Genomic DNA, 18,516 nt, shown 5'->3' with positions numbered 1-18,516 from the left:
TCGGTCTATATATTCTGATTTATGCTGGTAAATGGCTAACACTTTCTGAAGACCATTTTAGCAGAATGAAGCCAAAGACTTACTATGTCTGAACATACTTTTCTTCTAAGAAATTAGTAATCATGCAGGTGTGCAAGTTCAGCTAAAACATATTGATCACAAGTTATATATTGTAGCAAGGCCTAGAAACAACTGCCATATCTCAGCATGAGGGATTATTTAAATTATAATAGTTTGCAACTATTAAGCATGATCTTATAGAAGAACATTTAATTACATGAGATGTTTCTTGCTTTATTATGTTAAATTTTAAAAATTACACATGCAATAGGATCATAATTATATAAAATAAATTATATAAATTCAATAAATGGTGTTTGCACAACAGGATAAACATGTGATATTTAAAAAATTAGATGCAGTCTAAATTACTGATGGGTTAAAGAATTAAGGAAAACTTCTAAACTATAAAAGCACATAGGGGAAAAAGTTCTGTGCTGAAGTAATTCCTAAGAATTAATAATACTGGTGTTTGGACAATGTGCTGAGGGTTGATTTTGCTTTTGTTTTTCAATCATACTATTTTTTTTTATGAGTTGCTGATTCTTCTCAACAAATATGTAATACTCCATAGTTTTAAAGGGATGTACATGAAATGTTTTCAGAAAGGAAAGTTGCAGTTGTGCAGATAATATTCAACAGTAAGTTATTTTTCTTAAAAAAGTTTAAATACACCTGAAATGTACACAATATTTATGTCAAATATATTCAATTTAAAAAAGTAGCTTAAGTTCATACTTAAATAAACTGTAATAAGGAATATTTTCTGGATCCTTCTGGACTCATTTGCTTCATCAGAGTTGTAGTGCCTTGCATTTTTAATATTGCTGCATAATTCTGCTCTTTGTTGTATACACAGTAGCTTTTGGTTTTTGTCTGTTCCAACTCCATTTTTTGGTCAGTGACATTTATTGAAGCCATGATATTTTCAGAACGCTGAGGAGGATTTGTGAGGAAATGGAGCTAGGAATTTTTGACCCAGGTGTAGAGAGAAGAGGAGATGGGAAAGATACAGACAAAGGAAAAGGGACACAAGCTTCCAAATGAAGTGTGGGTCCAGAGAGACCCTGGCAGAAAGCCCAGCTCATCGAAACCTGGCCCTCATCCCAGGATTTGTAAACTCACAGATCCATTGATGAAGATGCTGGAGAGGTGGAGAATCAGCCTTGATTCTCTAACAGGGCTGCACAGCACTGCCGACCTTAACCCCACCCTACCAGACCCTTAGGACTCACTGGGACTGACCCAAAGTCCCTTCTGATGACAATATCCTTCCAACCTACACAATATTATATATACATTTATCAGAGAAGTAGTGACTTACAAAGAAGTACAAATAACAGAAGCAAATTTGTCGCACTACCCAAATACAGATGCAGAGTTCACTGGCACCTCAGGACTGGGACAAATCTGACTGGCAGGTGGAGGCCTGAGTACGCGGAGCCTGTGACACCAGCTCCTCATGCTGCCCAGCAGTCTCCTTGGCAGATACATGGAGCTGTGTCATAAAAGCCAGACTCTGGACTCAGCCATAGCACCTAAATCCCAGCACTCCTTACAGCGCAGACTGGCTCAGTCCCTAGGAGTGTTTGTCTTGATTTTCTACACTCCAACCTGCTCAAGGAACAGCTAACTAGAATGGACACATTCCTGTTTTAAAATACAAATGGCACTTAGGAGGTAGAAGCCCATATCATTCCCACCTTAGCATGATTTTAATCAGCTACTCTTCTTGGTGTTCAACTCAATTGACTAAACTGGATTGGGCTGCGAAGACAACAGAGCAGTAATTTGGGACCAGGCTTTTGTGCAGCAGGACCAGGGAGCATCTTAATGCTGACTTAGGCCAGTTAGAGCATCGCTGGGGGAAAATCTCTGGAAAGGGAGAAGGATAGCATTTCTGGTTTTTTTTGCATTTTGCCTAGTATTAAACTAACAGTCCTGTCACTGGGCCACTGAAAACCCACAGTGGCTGCAGTCTCACTCATTCCAGTGAAGTCTCTGACATGTTAGCTTCCACACCTCTCATTATTCCAGATGGGGAGAGAAAGGATCTGTCTTTCTTTGGGAAGTCTTCGGGTCTGTCTTTGGGAACAAATTTAAATGCTATCCCCAAGGAGGATCCAGCCACAAGGTTTTCTAGGTTATCATCAAGCTTCCCTTTGAAGGGCCCAATTAAGTTGTCCAGCTAACTAGCTCCATTTCACCTCCAGGGCTGCTTCCATTTTGATTCCCATCATGAATTGGGTCATTTTAAAAGCCCCTCTGGTTCCTTAGGACTATTTAGTAGAGTATTCCAGCTGTTTGTGGGGTTTTCTTTTGTTTAAATATTTTCAGACTCGGACAAATCCTCTTACAAAAACATATTAATTTTTCAAGGAGACATTTCTCCAAGGTCAAGTGAAATTAATTAATAAATCATAAAGGTGGGTATTTAAGCTTATGCTCCTAATCTCCCCACATGCCAGTAAATGTGCACATGAGACTTTTAAAAATTAGCGTCTCAGTTATATTCTGTGATGGAGAGAGTGCAGGGGTGGCTAGCATGACTGTTCAGCCTACTGTGTGAGCTCTGACAGCTGTGTAATTTGTGAAGGTGGCTGCTCATCAGTCCATATGTGGCTTAGGGCATTATGTTGAGCTGTAAGAACAGAGGATTGCTTTTTTTTATTATTATTATCTGAAATCTGTGACACTGAGAAGGAAGGGAAGGTAAAGGAACTCAATACTCCCAAAGCTATAAAAAAGCCATGGGACTCTGTCCTGACAGGGGAACCACAGTTGACCTGAAGAAAGGACATCTCATGATCCAGCTGGAAGACCAAGGGTGCCAGGTGGCTTCTGGGCTTCCAGGAGAAAGGCCCTGCCACTGAAGGCTTCCTGCCAAGAGGAATGGATGCTGCTGGGTAGATCGTTACACAGGAGGCACACAATGTCTGTGGGCACAGATCTGAAACATGCTGAGAGTCTGCGTCTGTCAAAACTAACAGGTTCTACTCCTCCATTTTTGATGATCTATGTGAAGAAACAGACACCCGGAAAGATTCTGGTACATATTTTTCATGATCTCAGAGTCTCAGGAAAGACCCAGGACAGATGGTGATTTTTTTTTTCCACTTTATCCATGTCAATGAGCAAATCTGAAATGGAAATCAATAAGAAGGTAAAATTTAAGATAGTACAGAATGCAGGTAATTCTACTCAGGTAGTAAAGTGGCTGGATGCAAATTAGGGGTGGGATGAGGCTCTGCATGATTCCATCTATGTGATTCAGATGATAAAATGTTAAGAGATGAAAACTGGAAAAAGGTAAAGCGTGAAGGAAGCCAAGGAGATACAGCGCACACTGGGACTGCTCGGCTCCCGTGGCAGGTGTGCATGGGGCCTGTGGGCACTGAGCAGGCAGAGCTCCGCCGTGAGAGGGGCCAGGGCCCCGGTGTGCAGCTCTGGGCCAGGCCCCTGTAAAGCTCATGCGGACCCAGGTCTCTGACTCCACCCCAATTCCAGAACCTTAGTGGCCCCTCTGGAGAAGATGGTTCTGCCACCTTGGCTTGTGTAGCTTTGTAACTCTGGGAAGGCATTTTTTAAAAGTACATAGACAATGAAGAAATGGTCCTTCTATGTAAGAAGTGTGTATATAGTAATAAGTTTTATGCTGTATGTTACTTTGTGTGGGATTTGTTTTTAACTGTTGGAAATGAGAGTCTGATCTGTTAGAGAATTTGACTTACCAGATTTGTAATTTTAATTGAAATACTTAAGAGGATATAACGAATTTTGTAGTCAATGTTTAGACACATGAGAACCTCATTTACTGAACTTATACATTTGATTCTTAGGAGGTTGAAATACTTTAAGAATTTGATAGGCTAAATTTAGAAGTTTTTATGTACTAGATTTACCAGAACTATGTAAATCTTGAGAAAGATTTTGTTTCTCCTATTTATAAGTCATCATGTTAGGAATCTGGCACTGTAAGAAAATCATATGTATTAAATTTGTGATTACAGTTTGAAATATTTAGGGGAATTTAATTAATCAAGTTTGTAGGTGTTGTTTATATTTTTAGATTATTTGATTTGTGATGTTTATAAAATTTTGTGACAGATGGAAAATAGGTAAGATCGTTTGATTAAGTTAAATTATTTAGGAGGAAGGACTCCATCTCATGTTTAAGAGCTAACTGAACATTAATCAAAGGACAAGGGAAACTGAGTGTTTGATGCTTCAACAAACACAAACTAGATTTATAAAGAAACTTCCAAGATTTATAAGATGCGTTCAAAGGCAAAAGACACACAACTTTGTCAGATTGAATATCAACGAAAACCCATGTTGTAGGAGTTCTTTGTTATGACCAAGTTCTCCCTCAGACATGAGGCACTCAAGTGATGCCTCGCCCATGTGCAGGTGGCAGCTTTGGGACACACAGATGTGGGAAGTGAATGTGTGGTTTTGGAGATGGTATGAAAGAAAAAGCTTTAGTTTTTCAGGGACTGTGATATACAATATCCAGTGCTGGACTTCTGGTAGTGTGTGCACATCTCCACAGGTGGGAAGGATGCCGAAGAGCATTTAGCAAGAGGTTTGAGGACCCAATTAAGAGGATTTAAAACCATAATTTATTGGGGGAGGGGAGGATTTTCACCCCATTGCTGTTTTACCTGAGGTAGAAGGAATCCCCAAAGAGCTGAGACAGGAATAGTTACATATAAATGGATATAGTGTGTCAAGGTTAATTAGAGTTAATTACTATTGATTGAACTCTTACTGCATGTCAGGTACTGAACCAGTGACTTTCCATACTCTGCCTGCCTTCTCCTTGCAAGGTAACTTTTATTATACTCTTTTATCAGATGGGGAAACTGAGGCCCATGTTTGCATAGCTTGTAAGTGGTAGAACCACTGCTGGAACCCATTGCCTGTGCTCTTTCCTACACTGAACTCCATCACCAATGGCCAGATGTAAGGTTATTCAAAGACACTCTTATGCAAAGGACATGAGAGGCACTCCATGGATGCCCCCAACCACTAAATGTAGTGAGGAAGCTGCATTGGAAAGTTGATTAAGAATTGTGAAAGAGAAGCCTGGCAAGGCACCAGGGTCAGTGCCACCTGGACACAGCTCCAGAGCCCTTCCTGAGCTGCATTACTGCTCATGCTGAGACTTATGTCTCAGCGATTCCATTCAAGTATCTCTCCATCGCTGGGGTTCCTCATCCATAGAACTTTGTAAGTCCCCTTCCAGTGAGTTGGAATCACAGCCCCTAATGTGGCAAAAGAGGAGGTTTTTGTAATATCAGTCAGCCTCCGAGTCTGTTCTCCAGGTCTGTGACTTTCTCAGGCCATTCTGCTTGGATTTTCCTGTGTCTGTGGTATTTTAACATTGTTTGGACTAGGTGTTCAGACAACTACTATGGAGCCAAGACTTGGAGGGCTGTCTGGGGGGTAGGCTTGTGCTGATTCTGCCTCAGGAAGGGCAAGTAAAGCAGAGAGTGTATTTCCTGTTGCTAGTGAGGGTGCTGGAGAAAAAGCCAGGTGTTGTTAACAGTGGGGCCACAGAAGGACCCCTGCAATATCTCAGAGTCTCTGGTATACCTGGAGAAACTGGAGGTAAGGTAGAAATGAGGAGCACTCCCCCAGTTAGAGGTGTTCTTCTGGGGTGCAATGTTTACTGGTGACAGGGTGTGGGTCAGGAATCTAGGGCGGCCCCGTCAAGTGGAGTGTGGAAGAGGCAACTGTTACTTAGAACACCTAGTTATTATAGAACAGAGGGTTCTGAACCAAAGGTTGTTCTGTAGTGTAGCAAAATCCCATGATAGGCATAACTTTGGCTTAAGTTTTCTTTTCCTTCAAGGCATAGCATAACAAGTGCATCTTGAGGTCTTCCTGATGCATTGGGTCTGGTTTTCAGATCTTGGTTGATAGGTTCAGGAGAGAGGTACAGTCAAGTCAACTACTATACACACATCTTAATGAGTACTCTACTCTGTGCCAGACATCTGGATAGCTGCTAGGAACAGGAAACCAGAGACAGCATCCCCGTTTTCATGGTGCTTGCAATCCAGTGGGCAGGGAGGTGTGGGAGAGACCAAGTTATAGACATTTGCATAAATAACATGGGAATAGATAAGAAGCACACCTCATCTAGACTTGCAGGTTAACATCAGCTTCTTAGTGGAAGTGGCACTTTAGTTAAGTCTAAGAGGACAAAGTTACCAGGTAAAATGCCAGCTCCACAGCAGGTAGTGGTAGCAGGGTAATGCTCAGTTCTGGGCACTAGTTAGCCTCTCATGGAACAGGATCATTAACAAATGGGAATAGCAGGAGAGACCAATGAGGATGGAAGGTGAAGGAACCAGGAACAGTTAACCAGGGATGGAAAAGCTTCAGGAGGGATGTATCAGACTGCCTCATGGAAGAGGCATTATACTAGTAGGAGCAGCCAAAATCAGAGGCAGATTTCAAGCCAACAAAAGGTATAATTTTATGATGATTCAGGAATGAATTTAACAAATGAGACAAATTGAGTAAAATATTTAAACAGCATTTGATACTCTTACAGTGGCCCTATCTAGAAGGTTGTGGGGTTGAATTTTTATTTGGGTGGGAAATTGTCTAATGGTCTCTAATGTCCTCTCTGGCACAGTAGGGCCCTTACATTATTTTCTGCCTTCAATGGCAGCTTTCCTTAGATGATACAGCATCCAAAAGCTACCTTGAGCAAGAGTATGTAGGCAGATGTCTAAGGTACATGAACATAAATTGCATGGATCTCCAAGCTATAAGGGAGTGGAGGGTGGGGGGATGATGCTAAATGAAATTTTTTTCTAACAGTCTTTCCAAGGTAGAAACAGAATCCCCATTGGTATTGAGGATTAGATGAGCCAATGGTTTGGACCTCGTGCAAATATAAGGTGTCATTATCAACTTTACTACCATGAAATCTCTTTTCTAGGTTCCAAGTGACAAACATTAATAAATCATTATGATCATCCCCAATACAGAGTTCTTAAAGTTAATTAAAAGAAAAATATTCCACATTGTTTCCTCTGTATTTTGCTGTTTCTTTTCTCCTCCTCCTTCTCCTCTTCCTCTTGCTTTTCTTTATTTTATAGTAAGTCTTTCCCATTTTCTCAAGGGTAATTCTTAGCTCTGTCTCCAAGCATCCTCAGCATGGAATTAATTGCATTGGGTTATAACTGCATTCATGACTTTATCAATCCCCATAGGCAGAGTTCAAGGGCAAATGCAATAGTTTATTGCCTCTGCATCTGGCACACTGTAAATGCTCAATAATGGTTTGATGGATGGATGGATGGTTGGATGGATGAATGGATTGATGAGGAAGAGGCCATTCCCTCATTGCCATCTAATTTTATCCTCCTTTACCGTACTATGATAATGCTGCCACAGCTCCCCAAAGTTCTCTAATGCCAAATCCAATGTCCTCATCATCCTTGAATTCTAATGAAATTAATAAATATAACCACAGGTAGCCTCTCTTAACCTTTGTCATGCCACATGTCCTGATTTCTCCACTGTCTCTCTGCTTTTTTCCCCCTCCTACTGCCTGATAGGACATTCCTGTGAATCTTTTGTTTCTGTCTGGAAACATGTACGTAGTTAAAAGAGATGCTCTCTATTTTCAAACTCCAATAAGCCATCTGTTTGGAAAACTACTTAATCTAATTTTGATCCCTGGCTTCTCATTCACAAGCCCTACCTTTCAAGTTGCTGGTTGGGCCTTTCTTACTAATTACTATGTTTTCATATAAAATCCAACCAGAACTGTGCTCATCTTCTTCCTACCAGCTCCTCCATTTATTCCCTGACTCATTGTGAATTCAGTTAAGTCAACCTGACATCTTCCCCAAACACTTTGCAACTTTTTACCTCTACACTTTTGTTATACATTTTCTTTTACTTGGAATGTTACCTTTATCATCCTCTCCAAAAATCTTATCTAATCTTCAAGGCCCAAGTCAGCTGCCACCTCTTGCTGTTTCCTTGAGCATTTTTGCTGGATATAACCTCCCTCATCTCCATTGTAGAACTGTCTGTACAATCCATGTGAAATGTACCATGTGACGCCTTACATTGTAGTTCTCTCTAAATCATTCCCATTTGTTTCAATATGTAGCATACACCCTTTGAGGGAAGATATGAGGCCCAGAGAGGGAACATCACCTTACCAGGGGGCATCTTCCCTTGATGGGCTGAAGATCTTTGTCCATATTTAACAGTGAGTATTTTCACTTCATTCTCATTCTACCATTTGCTAATTCAACAGCAGTAATTCTACTCTGTGCTTTTACACAGAAAATTCCTCTTAATTTTCCCCTAATTGAACCTATATTTCTGCCGGTTTTTTAAAAAGCCAAGTGCCATGACCATTCGGGACTTTAGGAGCTCCTGTGAGCAGGGAGAGGATGTGACAAGTGTGGCGGGCAGCTCCAGAGAGCAGATGGGCACTGATCCTCTCCAGGAAATGTGCTGCGCCTGAATGACCCAGCCACCGTGAAATAAGTTGTAACAAACTCAAGTTTGATCCGCATTAACCCAGACATTCGAGGTTCCTGATAGAAAAAGACAGGGCCAGTTGTGGCTGATGACCTTTTAGTGAATGACTATTCTCAGCCTCACAGAAGCACTTGGTCACAGGCTGGAAGGTCCATCTAAATTAGTGTGAAGGATCCTGGAATCTCAGTCTGGCCTCTGGGTTGGGAAGGACTGCCCTGAGATATACAATGGGGTCCAAATTTGGCCAACAAGGTGGGGTTCAATAAGAGCCTGCAGGTCTAGCAGAGAGTTGGGAGGCAGGCTATTTAAACTTGTAGCTGAGTATGACTGGGCAGAGTGGGGTAGACAGATACTAGGGATCTGAGGGCAGAGTGTTTGTTACTTGTGCAGGTCTTTGCTCTTGGTTCCTCTTGTACTCTCTCCGAGAACTCATTCCCTTTTTTTGTCTTCACCCATTACCCCTGTCTGGGCAACTCAGTTTTTGGTACTTGGCCATACTTTGTATAGTCCAGAGACCATCATCATGTGTATATTTCCTTTCCCTCAAACACAGCCTATTTAGAAAAGTGTGACTAGTGAGCAGCTGTCACCATTCATGTCACAGAAATTACAGCTGCCCCTTCCAGGTAGTGAAACAGCGTTACCAGGCCAGAGGTTTTCCGAGCCTCCTGTTGCTGTGTGGTTGGTTCCGAGTCAGGTCACCTTTTGCCTCTGCAGTCCCTCCTGTGGGGCTATGGGGTCGGACCCCTCCTCCCTCCTGTAGATGTTGCCCCAGGACATCAGAACCAGCCGTCATCACCAGCCCTTGCAAAATGGAAGTGTCACCTCTCAGTGTCCTTCAGCTTCTCATTTCATGAAACATCACATGTACCTTTTAGTTTTTACAATAGGAAAGAATTTTTAAATTTTATTTTAAGTGGGAGAAACTGCGGTTTCAAAAAGTGAAATCCCTGGTGTTTGTTGGAATTTAATTAGAGTTAGACCTGATCTTATTTAGGTAAATTTGTCTTTGCAAACATTTTTACTCTAGGAGACCATTGCCTTCAATAAATAAGTATTCCTTCCAATGGGAATCAGTCCCTTGTTCTCTCTCTTTCTCTCTCTTTCTCGCTCTCTAGTCTATGGAAAGATTATAGGAAAGATTTAAATTAGTCTACAGCTGAAGTTTTCTTCTCTGCATACATTTTGATTCCAGAAGGAAATTTGGCAAAGTTTACCAACAGTTTGACCCAGCAATTCTACTTCAAGTAGTTTATCCTAAGATGAGAACAATGGATGTTCTCAAAGATTTATGTCCAGGATATTCATTGCAAAGGAATTTGCAATCACTAAAAATAGAAACAATTTACACCTAAAAATAGGGGAATGGTTTAATAAATCATAGCCATGCAATATAATGCAGCCATTGAAAGTCTTATTTTGAAAACTATTCCATGATATGAAAAAGCCCATGATATGATGTTAAGGAACAAAACAAAAAAGCAGCTATTGACACTGTTTTTATTATCATCCAAAATTTGTCCTTGGAAGCATGACTGTATGTGTAATAAATATCACAGAAAAAAAAAGTAAGTGTAAGCTAGCATTCCAGAATTTTAACTGGTTTATCTGTCAGTAATGGAATTGTACATGATTTTCACATTTTCTTTACAATTTTATGCATTTACCAAGTGTCCTTTGGAACATGTATGATACTATTCATTCATTCACTTATTCAATAAATGTGTGTGACTGTTAGTTGTCAAGCACTGTACTCTGCTTTGTGCTGAGGAGGTAAAGTAAGCAAGACAGAACAGACATGTTCCTTGCTCTGCTCAGAGTTTATAATCTCTTAAAATTAGAAGGGCAAGTTTTTAAAAAAAAATTCTTCATTTGACCCAGTAATTCCACTTCTGAGAATCTATCCTAAGGAAATAATCAAGAAAGCAAAACAAAATTATCATACAGAAATGTTTATTAGTGCATTAATCATATGAGTAAAAATACCTAGAAATCACCTAAACACCCAACAGCAGGGGGATGGTTAAAGTAATAATAGCACGTTCATATAATGGAATAATAAGGAGCCATAGATTATGTTACTGAAGACTTTTTAATAACATGGGAAAATGTTATTAATGTTTTCCATCAATATTGATGGAAAAAAGTAAGCTACAAAATCATATAGTATCTGACTTAATTATGTAGGGTAATAGTCATAAAAGAGAGTCAAATGTGAACAGGTGTTATTTTTGAATGGTGGAGTAATGGTTGATTTGTATTTTTGAGTCTATATGTTTCATGTTTCCTAAGTTTTCTGCAGTGAACAAGGCTTAATTTTATACTCAGGAGAATCATGTTGCTTCGGTTTTTTAAAACTTGATTCAAAGATTATCTGTTAAAAATTCAAGGAACACACACAAAGATAATATAACATTTCCTCAATGTCTGTATTGTCTGGTGGAGAAAGAAGAGAGAATTCATAGAGAGATCTTAAGGACCCCTTCATTTTTAAAACATTCTTGGGAGAGAATAGGTGACCAATGACCACTCATGGAGTGGAGCAACATTCATTCAGAGGGCCTGAGGGCATTCATTCACTGTGCTCATGAGGCTGAGCAAGGAAAGAGAGGGTCCAGTAGAGGACGCAGAGGCAGAGCCCTGAAGCCTCCACCCCGACTCTCCCTTGAGCTCCAGCCCTGAGCCTGCCACTGGTAACCCCCTGGGCTGTCTCTGTACATAAGGGACATGACAACATTTCTCAGGGCTGTTGTTTCCCTCAGCCCTGGCACCAGAGACTTTTTTACTTCACTGAGCAGTTGTCAGGCAGAGTCAGGGTCTTGTCTATGGTTTGCCTTAAGAAAGAACAGTGGACCTTGAGATGCCAGGATCACAGCAGCCAAAATCTGGCTGCCAGCCCAATCCATAATGAAACCTTGGACCCTGACTCATACCCTACCCTTCTAAATTCAAAGGGAAAGAGCACAGCTGTGGAACATGTCATTTCTGTGTAAGTCAAAGCAACAGAGCTGTCTGCTGGTGCTCCACCAGCCACTGTACGCTCAGGCTTACACTCACTGGCAGGTCTCCCTTGAGCTCATGCAAGGCTCCAGTGCAGTAAAAATAACCAACTTTACCTAATGTACAGATGATCAAAAAAGCATGTGTAGGCTGAAACTGCACATACCACAGTGAATTTTCTAAGTTTAAGGGGCAGCTATGAGGCTAAAGAGTGAATCAGTACAGAAAGATTTATAGGCTTACTTCACTTTCAGCAAACTGAATATCTGAAAGCCAGAGTAGCAAAAAAGGTAAATTCACAAGGAATTCATTTCAATGCCTTTTTGAGTAACTGGTTTACCCTGTACATTTAAAATATAAATTGATTCACCACATCTTGTACACACAACATATCAAGAAACTTAGAGTTGTATAAAGGGAGATGTGCATGGAACTTAAAAATCAGCATTTGGACACCACTGCAAAGGATGGAAACATAGCTTTCTCTGATTTTAAAAATGTTCATTAACTGCAGAGGCTGAAAAAAACCTCAAATTAATTGCAAATCATAAGCAATCTTTATGCAAAAGGGTTAGTAGTTTGGGGAAAATTTCTTTGCAGTTTTTTCTCCTAGTTCCTTCTTTGGGTTTCTCCTATTCATTTATCTGAGCAAGGCCATCCAAAGGGCCCATTTTAAAAGCACAGTGACAGGTGTTTTAAACATACCCCCACATCCCAGGAAAATATTTAACACTTGGGCACACATACATACGCACACTAGTGACCCAGAACATCCACAGATAGTCAGGACAAATAGAGATGTGCTCTAATATCAATTTTCCATCCTGCCACCTGAGGAGCCGTTCATTCCAGAACGCTATCCCCAGTGTTTGAAAATACCAACGTTTTCACTTTCAATCAGCTTCTGAAACCCTAGCCTGTTGACTGCAGAAAAGGAAGTACTCTCAGTTGTTTTTGCGAAGCATGTTTCTCTGTGGATACAGACAGGTTAAAAACACTGACCTTACAGGATAAGAGAAATTTAGAAAAACTCCTGGGTAAGCTCCCTGAATCCTTATCTGTGGAGTTCCACAAGACAGCCTAGCTGGCTCTCAATCCTGAATGAGAACTCCTAGCAGCATAGAGGGAGCTGAATTAGAATCCTGAGTATTTTATGACTCTAATGAAATGCTCATCACATCCAAATAATATTGGAGAGTTGATGTGGGAACAGAAAATCCCTGAATCTTCAGAAAGAAGAGAAAACTGAGAAATTTTGCCTAGGTATACTTAAAACTGGAAGGCACCAAAGAGGCTGCCCAACAGTACGGCATGCCTGCAGGGATTTACAAGGTCCCAGTGGGGAGGTGGTGGTAGAGGGGGCTGGTTTTTAGGGTAAAGGAGAGAAGGAATATATGTAAAGAAGAAAAGCAGAAGTTGTAAGCAAAGTGTCAGGGAGATAAGTGGAGAAGGACTGAAGACAAGGCAGCTAAATGCAGGAAAAAAAGGGGATATCTGAAAAAAAAAAGGGAGACTGGAGGCAGCTGAAAAGGAGGAGAAGAGCAAAGAGGAAATAGAAAAGAAAATGATGAGAGAAGATAAAGTCTCCCTTCAACAACTGACTCAGTTGGCTGTCAGTCAAAACCCCAGGGATAGATGACCAATCCCTACCGTGAACCAGGCGCAAGCCAACAGGGACGCTCCACAGCAAAGCCATGGTCCTCTACGGACACTTTCTCTTTCCCGCAAAGGGCAAGCTCACCTATCGAAGGCCACAGCCGTCATGGAGTAGATACTGGCGAAGACAGCAGCGATGGGAAAGAAGTTGTGGAATTTGCAGTAGAACAGGCCGTAGTACCACTCGTTGTGGACAGCATAGGTGAAGTTCACCACAGTATTGAACGCAGCCATGGAGGCCTCCGCGAAAGCCAGGTTCACCAGGAAATAGTTAGTCACTGTCCTCATCCTCTTGTGGGCCAAGATGATCCACATCACCACTACGTTGCCCACCACGGAGGTCACCACGATGACCGTATAGGCAGCTGCCCAAAGGACAATTTGCCAGGCCGGCTGCACGAACTGGTTGGGCTCCGAGGTGTTGGTGGAGATGTTTGGGAAGAGGTCTGAGTCAACTGGGAGGACGTTATCCATTCCTCTGCTGAGTGGTTCAGCTCTCCCCTCTGTACACACCCTGCCTTTGCAGCAGGGTCCTGAGACCCAGGCCTGGGGTCAGCGTCTTGTTTAAACAAGACCGGAGGGTTGCAGGCTCTCTGTAGGCAGAATTCTCTCCTTGCAAGCAGGAGACTAGGCACTCAGAAGATAAATGCTTCTAGATGTGCTGTCTGCTCCTTGTGGCTCTGAATTCTTCCACTTTCAAGCTTCAAGAAGCATTTGAGTTCAGAAATCTGGAAAGAGCGTCTCTTCTGCATTGGGCTGGAAAAGGAAAAAAAATTTCACGGATCACTGTTCTAAGCAGGAGACCCCCACCTTTCTGCACCTGCTGCATGCAACTCCTATTTCCCTGCTTGCAGCGGGAAATGCAAAGCCCTGTTCTGCGTGAGGACTTGGAGGCAGAGAGGGGATGCTCGTCACCGCGAGACCTGCCAAAGTTCTGAGTCTATGTCATGGTTCTGGGGCCCGTGTGCAGCTGGAGATTTTTTCTTTGCTTTCGCTGCCGCCGCCAGCGTCGCCGCGCAGCCGCCGCCACCTCGCCTGCAGCTTCGCAAGCGCCTCTTGGCTCAGGTCCTGCTGGGCTGGGGAGTTAGCAGAACCTCGGCAGGCTGTGCGCGAGCCTTTTATAACGCTCTGCAGACACGTCACCGGGAAGGGGCAGTACCTGGGCTGCGTACTTGCCAGTCCCCCTGCGCAGCGCGGCAGCTGCACCAGCTGTTGTCAACTGTTTCACTCCACCGTCGCAGCCACCACGCCTTTCGCTGCTACCCTCTGTGGAAGTCTGCAAGCCGGACGCCCCACGCACTCCGCGAGGGGGCGCTAGGAGGCCGCAGAGTAATTGCTCCAGATGGGGTCTGCAGCTGGAAGAACAGATGCACCAACGCGAAAGGAAGATCTGCGAAAGAGCTCTGGTGATGGACACTCAACTTCCAGGGAGGGCAGCCCAGAGCGCTGCGACAGCTCTGCAGAGGTGCCTGCTTGTGGCTGTGGGAGTCGGGCAAGTGTGGGGGCGACGCGCCAGCGCTGCGCTCCGGGACGTGCTCCAGCCAGAGTGCACCGCGGCTCGCTCTGGCTGCTACGAAGGAGAGAGAGGCGAAGACGCCCAGTTTCAGGTGTCCGGAAAACAACTTTCCCGAGGTCGTGTTTAGAAAACACTCCCAAAATGCCTAGTTCCTCTCCCTGGTGGGCTGATTCCCCTGGGAAGAAATGATACAGGTTGTAAGCTTTCCCCAGCCATCCTGGTGGCTTGGCCCCTCGCACCATGCAAAGCTCCAGATGAGCTCTCCAGCTGAGCCCCCAAAGGGAACTGGGCTGGTCTCCCTGAGAAGCTCCATGAGCGCAGGAGCCACCCATAAATAGTATGTCTCCCAGATGCGCAGTTCTAGGCTCCCTGCCAGCACCCACTGCCGCCTCAGGTTCGCCGCGTTGGGGACCTTGCATTCGCTGCCTCCTCGCCCCCAGGGCCTGTGGGCCAGAAGGGTCCAGCCAGTGGTGGTGTCGGGCCATTCCCCCTTCCCCGCATTCAGGTTTGCATAGGCTAGGACTGGAGGACAGGTCTACCAACCTTCTCTCAAGCCCTCTCTGCCCCCGGCGGGCTTCGAGGCCTGGTCTCGCAGTCCAAGGCCAATTCAAATGGCCGAGATGGTCCCGGCACCGGGAGCAGGTGAGAAGGGCTCGCTAGTCTGTGTGAACCGTTTTGGAGAAGTCGAGGTTCGGAGCTTCTTCCAGCCAAACTGGCCGGGAGATATGGTTCTGCGGGGAATCGAGTCTGTCTGGGGGCCATCTAACCCTCTGCCTCACCACCCTTTTACTGCGGGGACTCGAGGGTGGGGACGGGTAGCACGGCGGGGCACGGAGGTTCAGGTTGGCGCTAGTCGGCACTCTTCCCCAGGGCGACACTTAAAGCCGAGTCCTTCCCGGTTGCGCGCCTCTGCGGGGAGCGCGGGAACCGCTTTAAGACTTAGAAATGCACTGGTTTATAAACCGGGCTAAAATCGGATTCTCTCTCAGGGGCGGGGAATCCGCCAGTTTACTGCGGTTTTGTTGAAGCCTGTCATTTTTCAGCATTTATATGCACCGCACCTTGCACTGCCTGGCCCTCCAGGCACCCCTAAGCCCTGATGAGAAAACTCCAGTGTTGCCTTGAAGAGCACAGCGCCGCCTTATTTAGCGGGGAGCACCTCCTGTTCCACCTGGATCTCATTGTTTCCACCGTGAGCTGTGAGTGTCCACCTTCAATTTTTCCTCCCAGGTTTTGTATTTTTCTCCCTGACCAGTGGAGGTCGACTAACAATTTCTAAAGAAACTTTGCTCAATGCTTAGGGGGAAAAAAAAGAAAACCAATAAAACCTAAGTTTATAATAAAAGCTAAATATAAAATTAAAAAGCGGAAAATAGAGATTTATCCATTTATCTCCATTAGTAGAGCAAGTTGATACTTTGACCCAGGGGCTGTGCTGGGAATACAGATGGGGCAAGCAGTTACAGTCCAGTGAAGGAGAAAGAGATAACTGTACAAAAAGGGCGATACTGTGATGAGCAAAGGCGCTAGCTAGGGTGGGAAGGCACCAGACAAACCTCTTATATGTCAAACTATGTCACTCGGCTTTAGGCCACACAAGGACTCCCTAGCTCAGGTAGAGGATCACCTACCTTCACACTTGCCTTCCAGGGTCTGCAGAACCAGCCCTAAGTATCCGTGGATCTGGCCTGCATGGCTCTCCTTCCTTCTCCAGGTCCCTCATGGCAGGTAGCATGTCTTAGGAACATCTATGACTTGAAGCTAAAGTTAATTGCCTTCCCACACAGAAGGTTCATATTATTAAAAAAATGCCTCATCCGTATAATAGCAGAGGGTGTCCTTGATTCACACATGTTGGGAGGAGGGGACTTCTCTGGCATTGTCCCTTCTACAAAGTAGTGGCTTTCTGCCCCACATGGGGATAGCTTTGCACAAATGTTTAAATAAGATCCTATATATTCCTTTTTCCTTCAAGAGTTTATGTTCTTTTTCCTCAGCTCCTCTTTATACTGAACCTTCCTCTTTGACATACAACACAGGCCCACCAGTTTCCAAATAAACCCTGTTGACAACCTAGGGTTCTTCCTTATTTGTCCAGGCTCCTTAACGCTGCATAGACAGAAATACAGGCACACACAATACTTATACATGTAAGCGTACACAAATACAGGACCTTCACTGTTGTCTTAATTTTGTTTTTCTTACTCAAAACATTGAATGCCTCAGAGTTAATAGGTATTGATTTAACTCTTTCTTTTCAATGGCTACATATTTTTTCTTATGCTATGGATGCACCATAATTTATACACTCCTTTCCCTACTTATGAAAATCACTTTGCTTCCAGCTTTTGCTACTAGAGACAATGCTGCAATAAATATTTTTACATATGACTCCACCATCTGGTGTTTTATTTCTATGGAATAGATCCCAAACAGACTTGCTAGGTAATGGATTACATTTATATTTATATGCATATATGTATATGTGTTGTGTGTTTCTATTTCTATGTAATGTTGCCAAGTTGCCTTCTAAGAGGGTGTAATACTGTTACATTTCACTAGCTATTAAATTGTCTTTTTCCCCATATCTATTCCAGTAATAGGTCTTCAAGGTCTTTTATAGTTTTGTCAGTTTAAAATATGTAAAATATTATAACATTGTTAATATACAGTATTTATTTTCCTTACTACTAGAGAATTTCAACTTCTTTTAAGGTTTTTTTGGCTATATGGATTTTCCCTTCTATAAATTGTCTATTCACATCTCTTTCACTTTTTTTGTCAGATTGATTTCCAGCCATTTTTCTTCTAAGTGCTCTTTATATATTAGAGGCATAAATGCTTTGCCTATCATGAATATTTCAAATGTTTTTTCTAATGCTATTATTTATATATTTCTCATAAAACTTAAACAATTTTTATGTAGTCTATGTTTGCTTTAACAGCATTTGGGTATTCAAGTCCTAGTTTAAAAAAAGTTTTCCCAAATACTGGATTTTTTCACATAGTCTCCTAGATTCTCTTGGCAGGTTTTTTTATTGTTTCATTTTGTTATATTTAGATCTTCAACTCACCTGGAGTTTGTTCTTTCACATTATGTAAAATATTTACTTTTTTTTTCACATGGTTAACTAGTTTTGATAGCTCTATCCATTTTCCTATTGAATTAAACCATTATCCTTGTCATAGATTAAATTTTCAAATATATGTGATTTAATATTTGTATTCTCCGGTGTATATATATAATACATATATATATATAAATATACTTTACATATATAAAATATATAAATACATTATTGTGGGTAAAATTGTAATATTTCCAGAATCTCCCGCCTGGCTTTGGTGCATATGTATATCAATAGGTGTTTCCAAGGGGTGGAGAAAGGTAACCATCTCCATATCAATAGGTATTTCTAGGGGTGGAGAGCAGTGTCATCTACATATCAATAGGTAATTACAAGGGCGTGCCAGGGTTTATCTGGACGGGAGAGGTTGGGTGGAGCCCTCTTCTGCCACAGCTGGGACAACTGCTTGTAAGAAATAAAAGGGCTTCTTAACTTTATTTCTCCCTTTGACTGATTTCCATTTTAGAGGTATTTTGCCCCGGAATTTTCCCCTCAGAGTTACAATTATATAAAATAATAAAATTCGTATGACCTGATACTTTTCCTAGCCCCTTTGCAATTAGGCAGAGCCTTGTGACTATCAGCCAATGGGTTGTGAGTGGAAATGATGTCCGCCACTTCCAGGCTTAAGCA

At 42.6% G+C, this 18,516-nt stretch overlaps 1 protein-coding gene across 1 annotated transcript in view; it reads right to left on the bottom strand.

Moving 5' to 3' along the window:
* Positions 1–14,670, bottom strand: part of TACR1 (tachykinin receptor 1) — a 172,888-nt gene extending 158,218 nt beyond the window's left edge. Inside the window, exon 1 of the mRNA XM_036930687.2 lies at positions 13,325–14,670. Coding sequence (XP_036786582.1) covers positions 13,325–13,713 — 389 coding nt within the window. The 5' untranslated portion in view covers positions 13,714–14,670. The remainder of the gene's footprint in view (positions 1–13,324) is intronic.
* Positions 14,671–18,516: the final 3,846 nt, after the last annotated feature.

The sequence above is a fragment of the Manis pentadactyla genome, chromosome 2 (genome assembly GCF_030020395.1).
Source record: "Manis pentadactyla isolate mManPen7 chromosome 2, mManPen7.hap1, whole genome shotgun sequence".
Taxonomy (NCBI): Eukaryota; Metazoa; Chordata; class Mammalia; order Pholidota; family Manidae; genus Manis; species Manis pentadactyla.
This window is presented reverse-complemented; position numbering and strand designations above follow the sequence as displayed.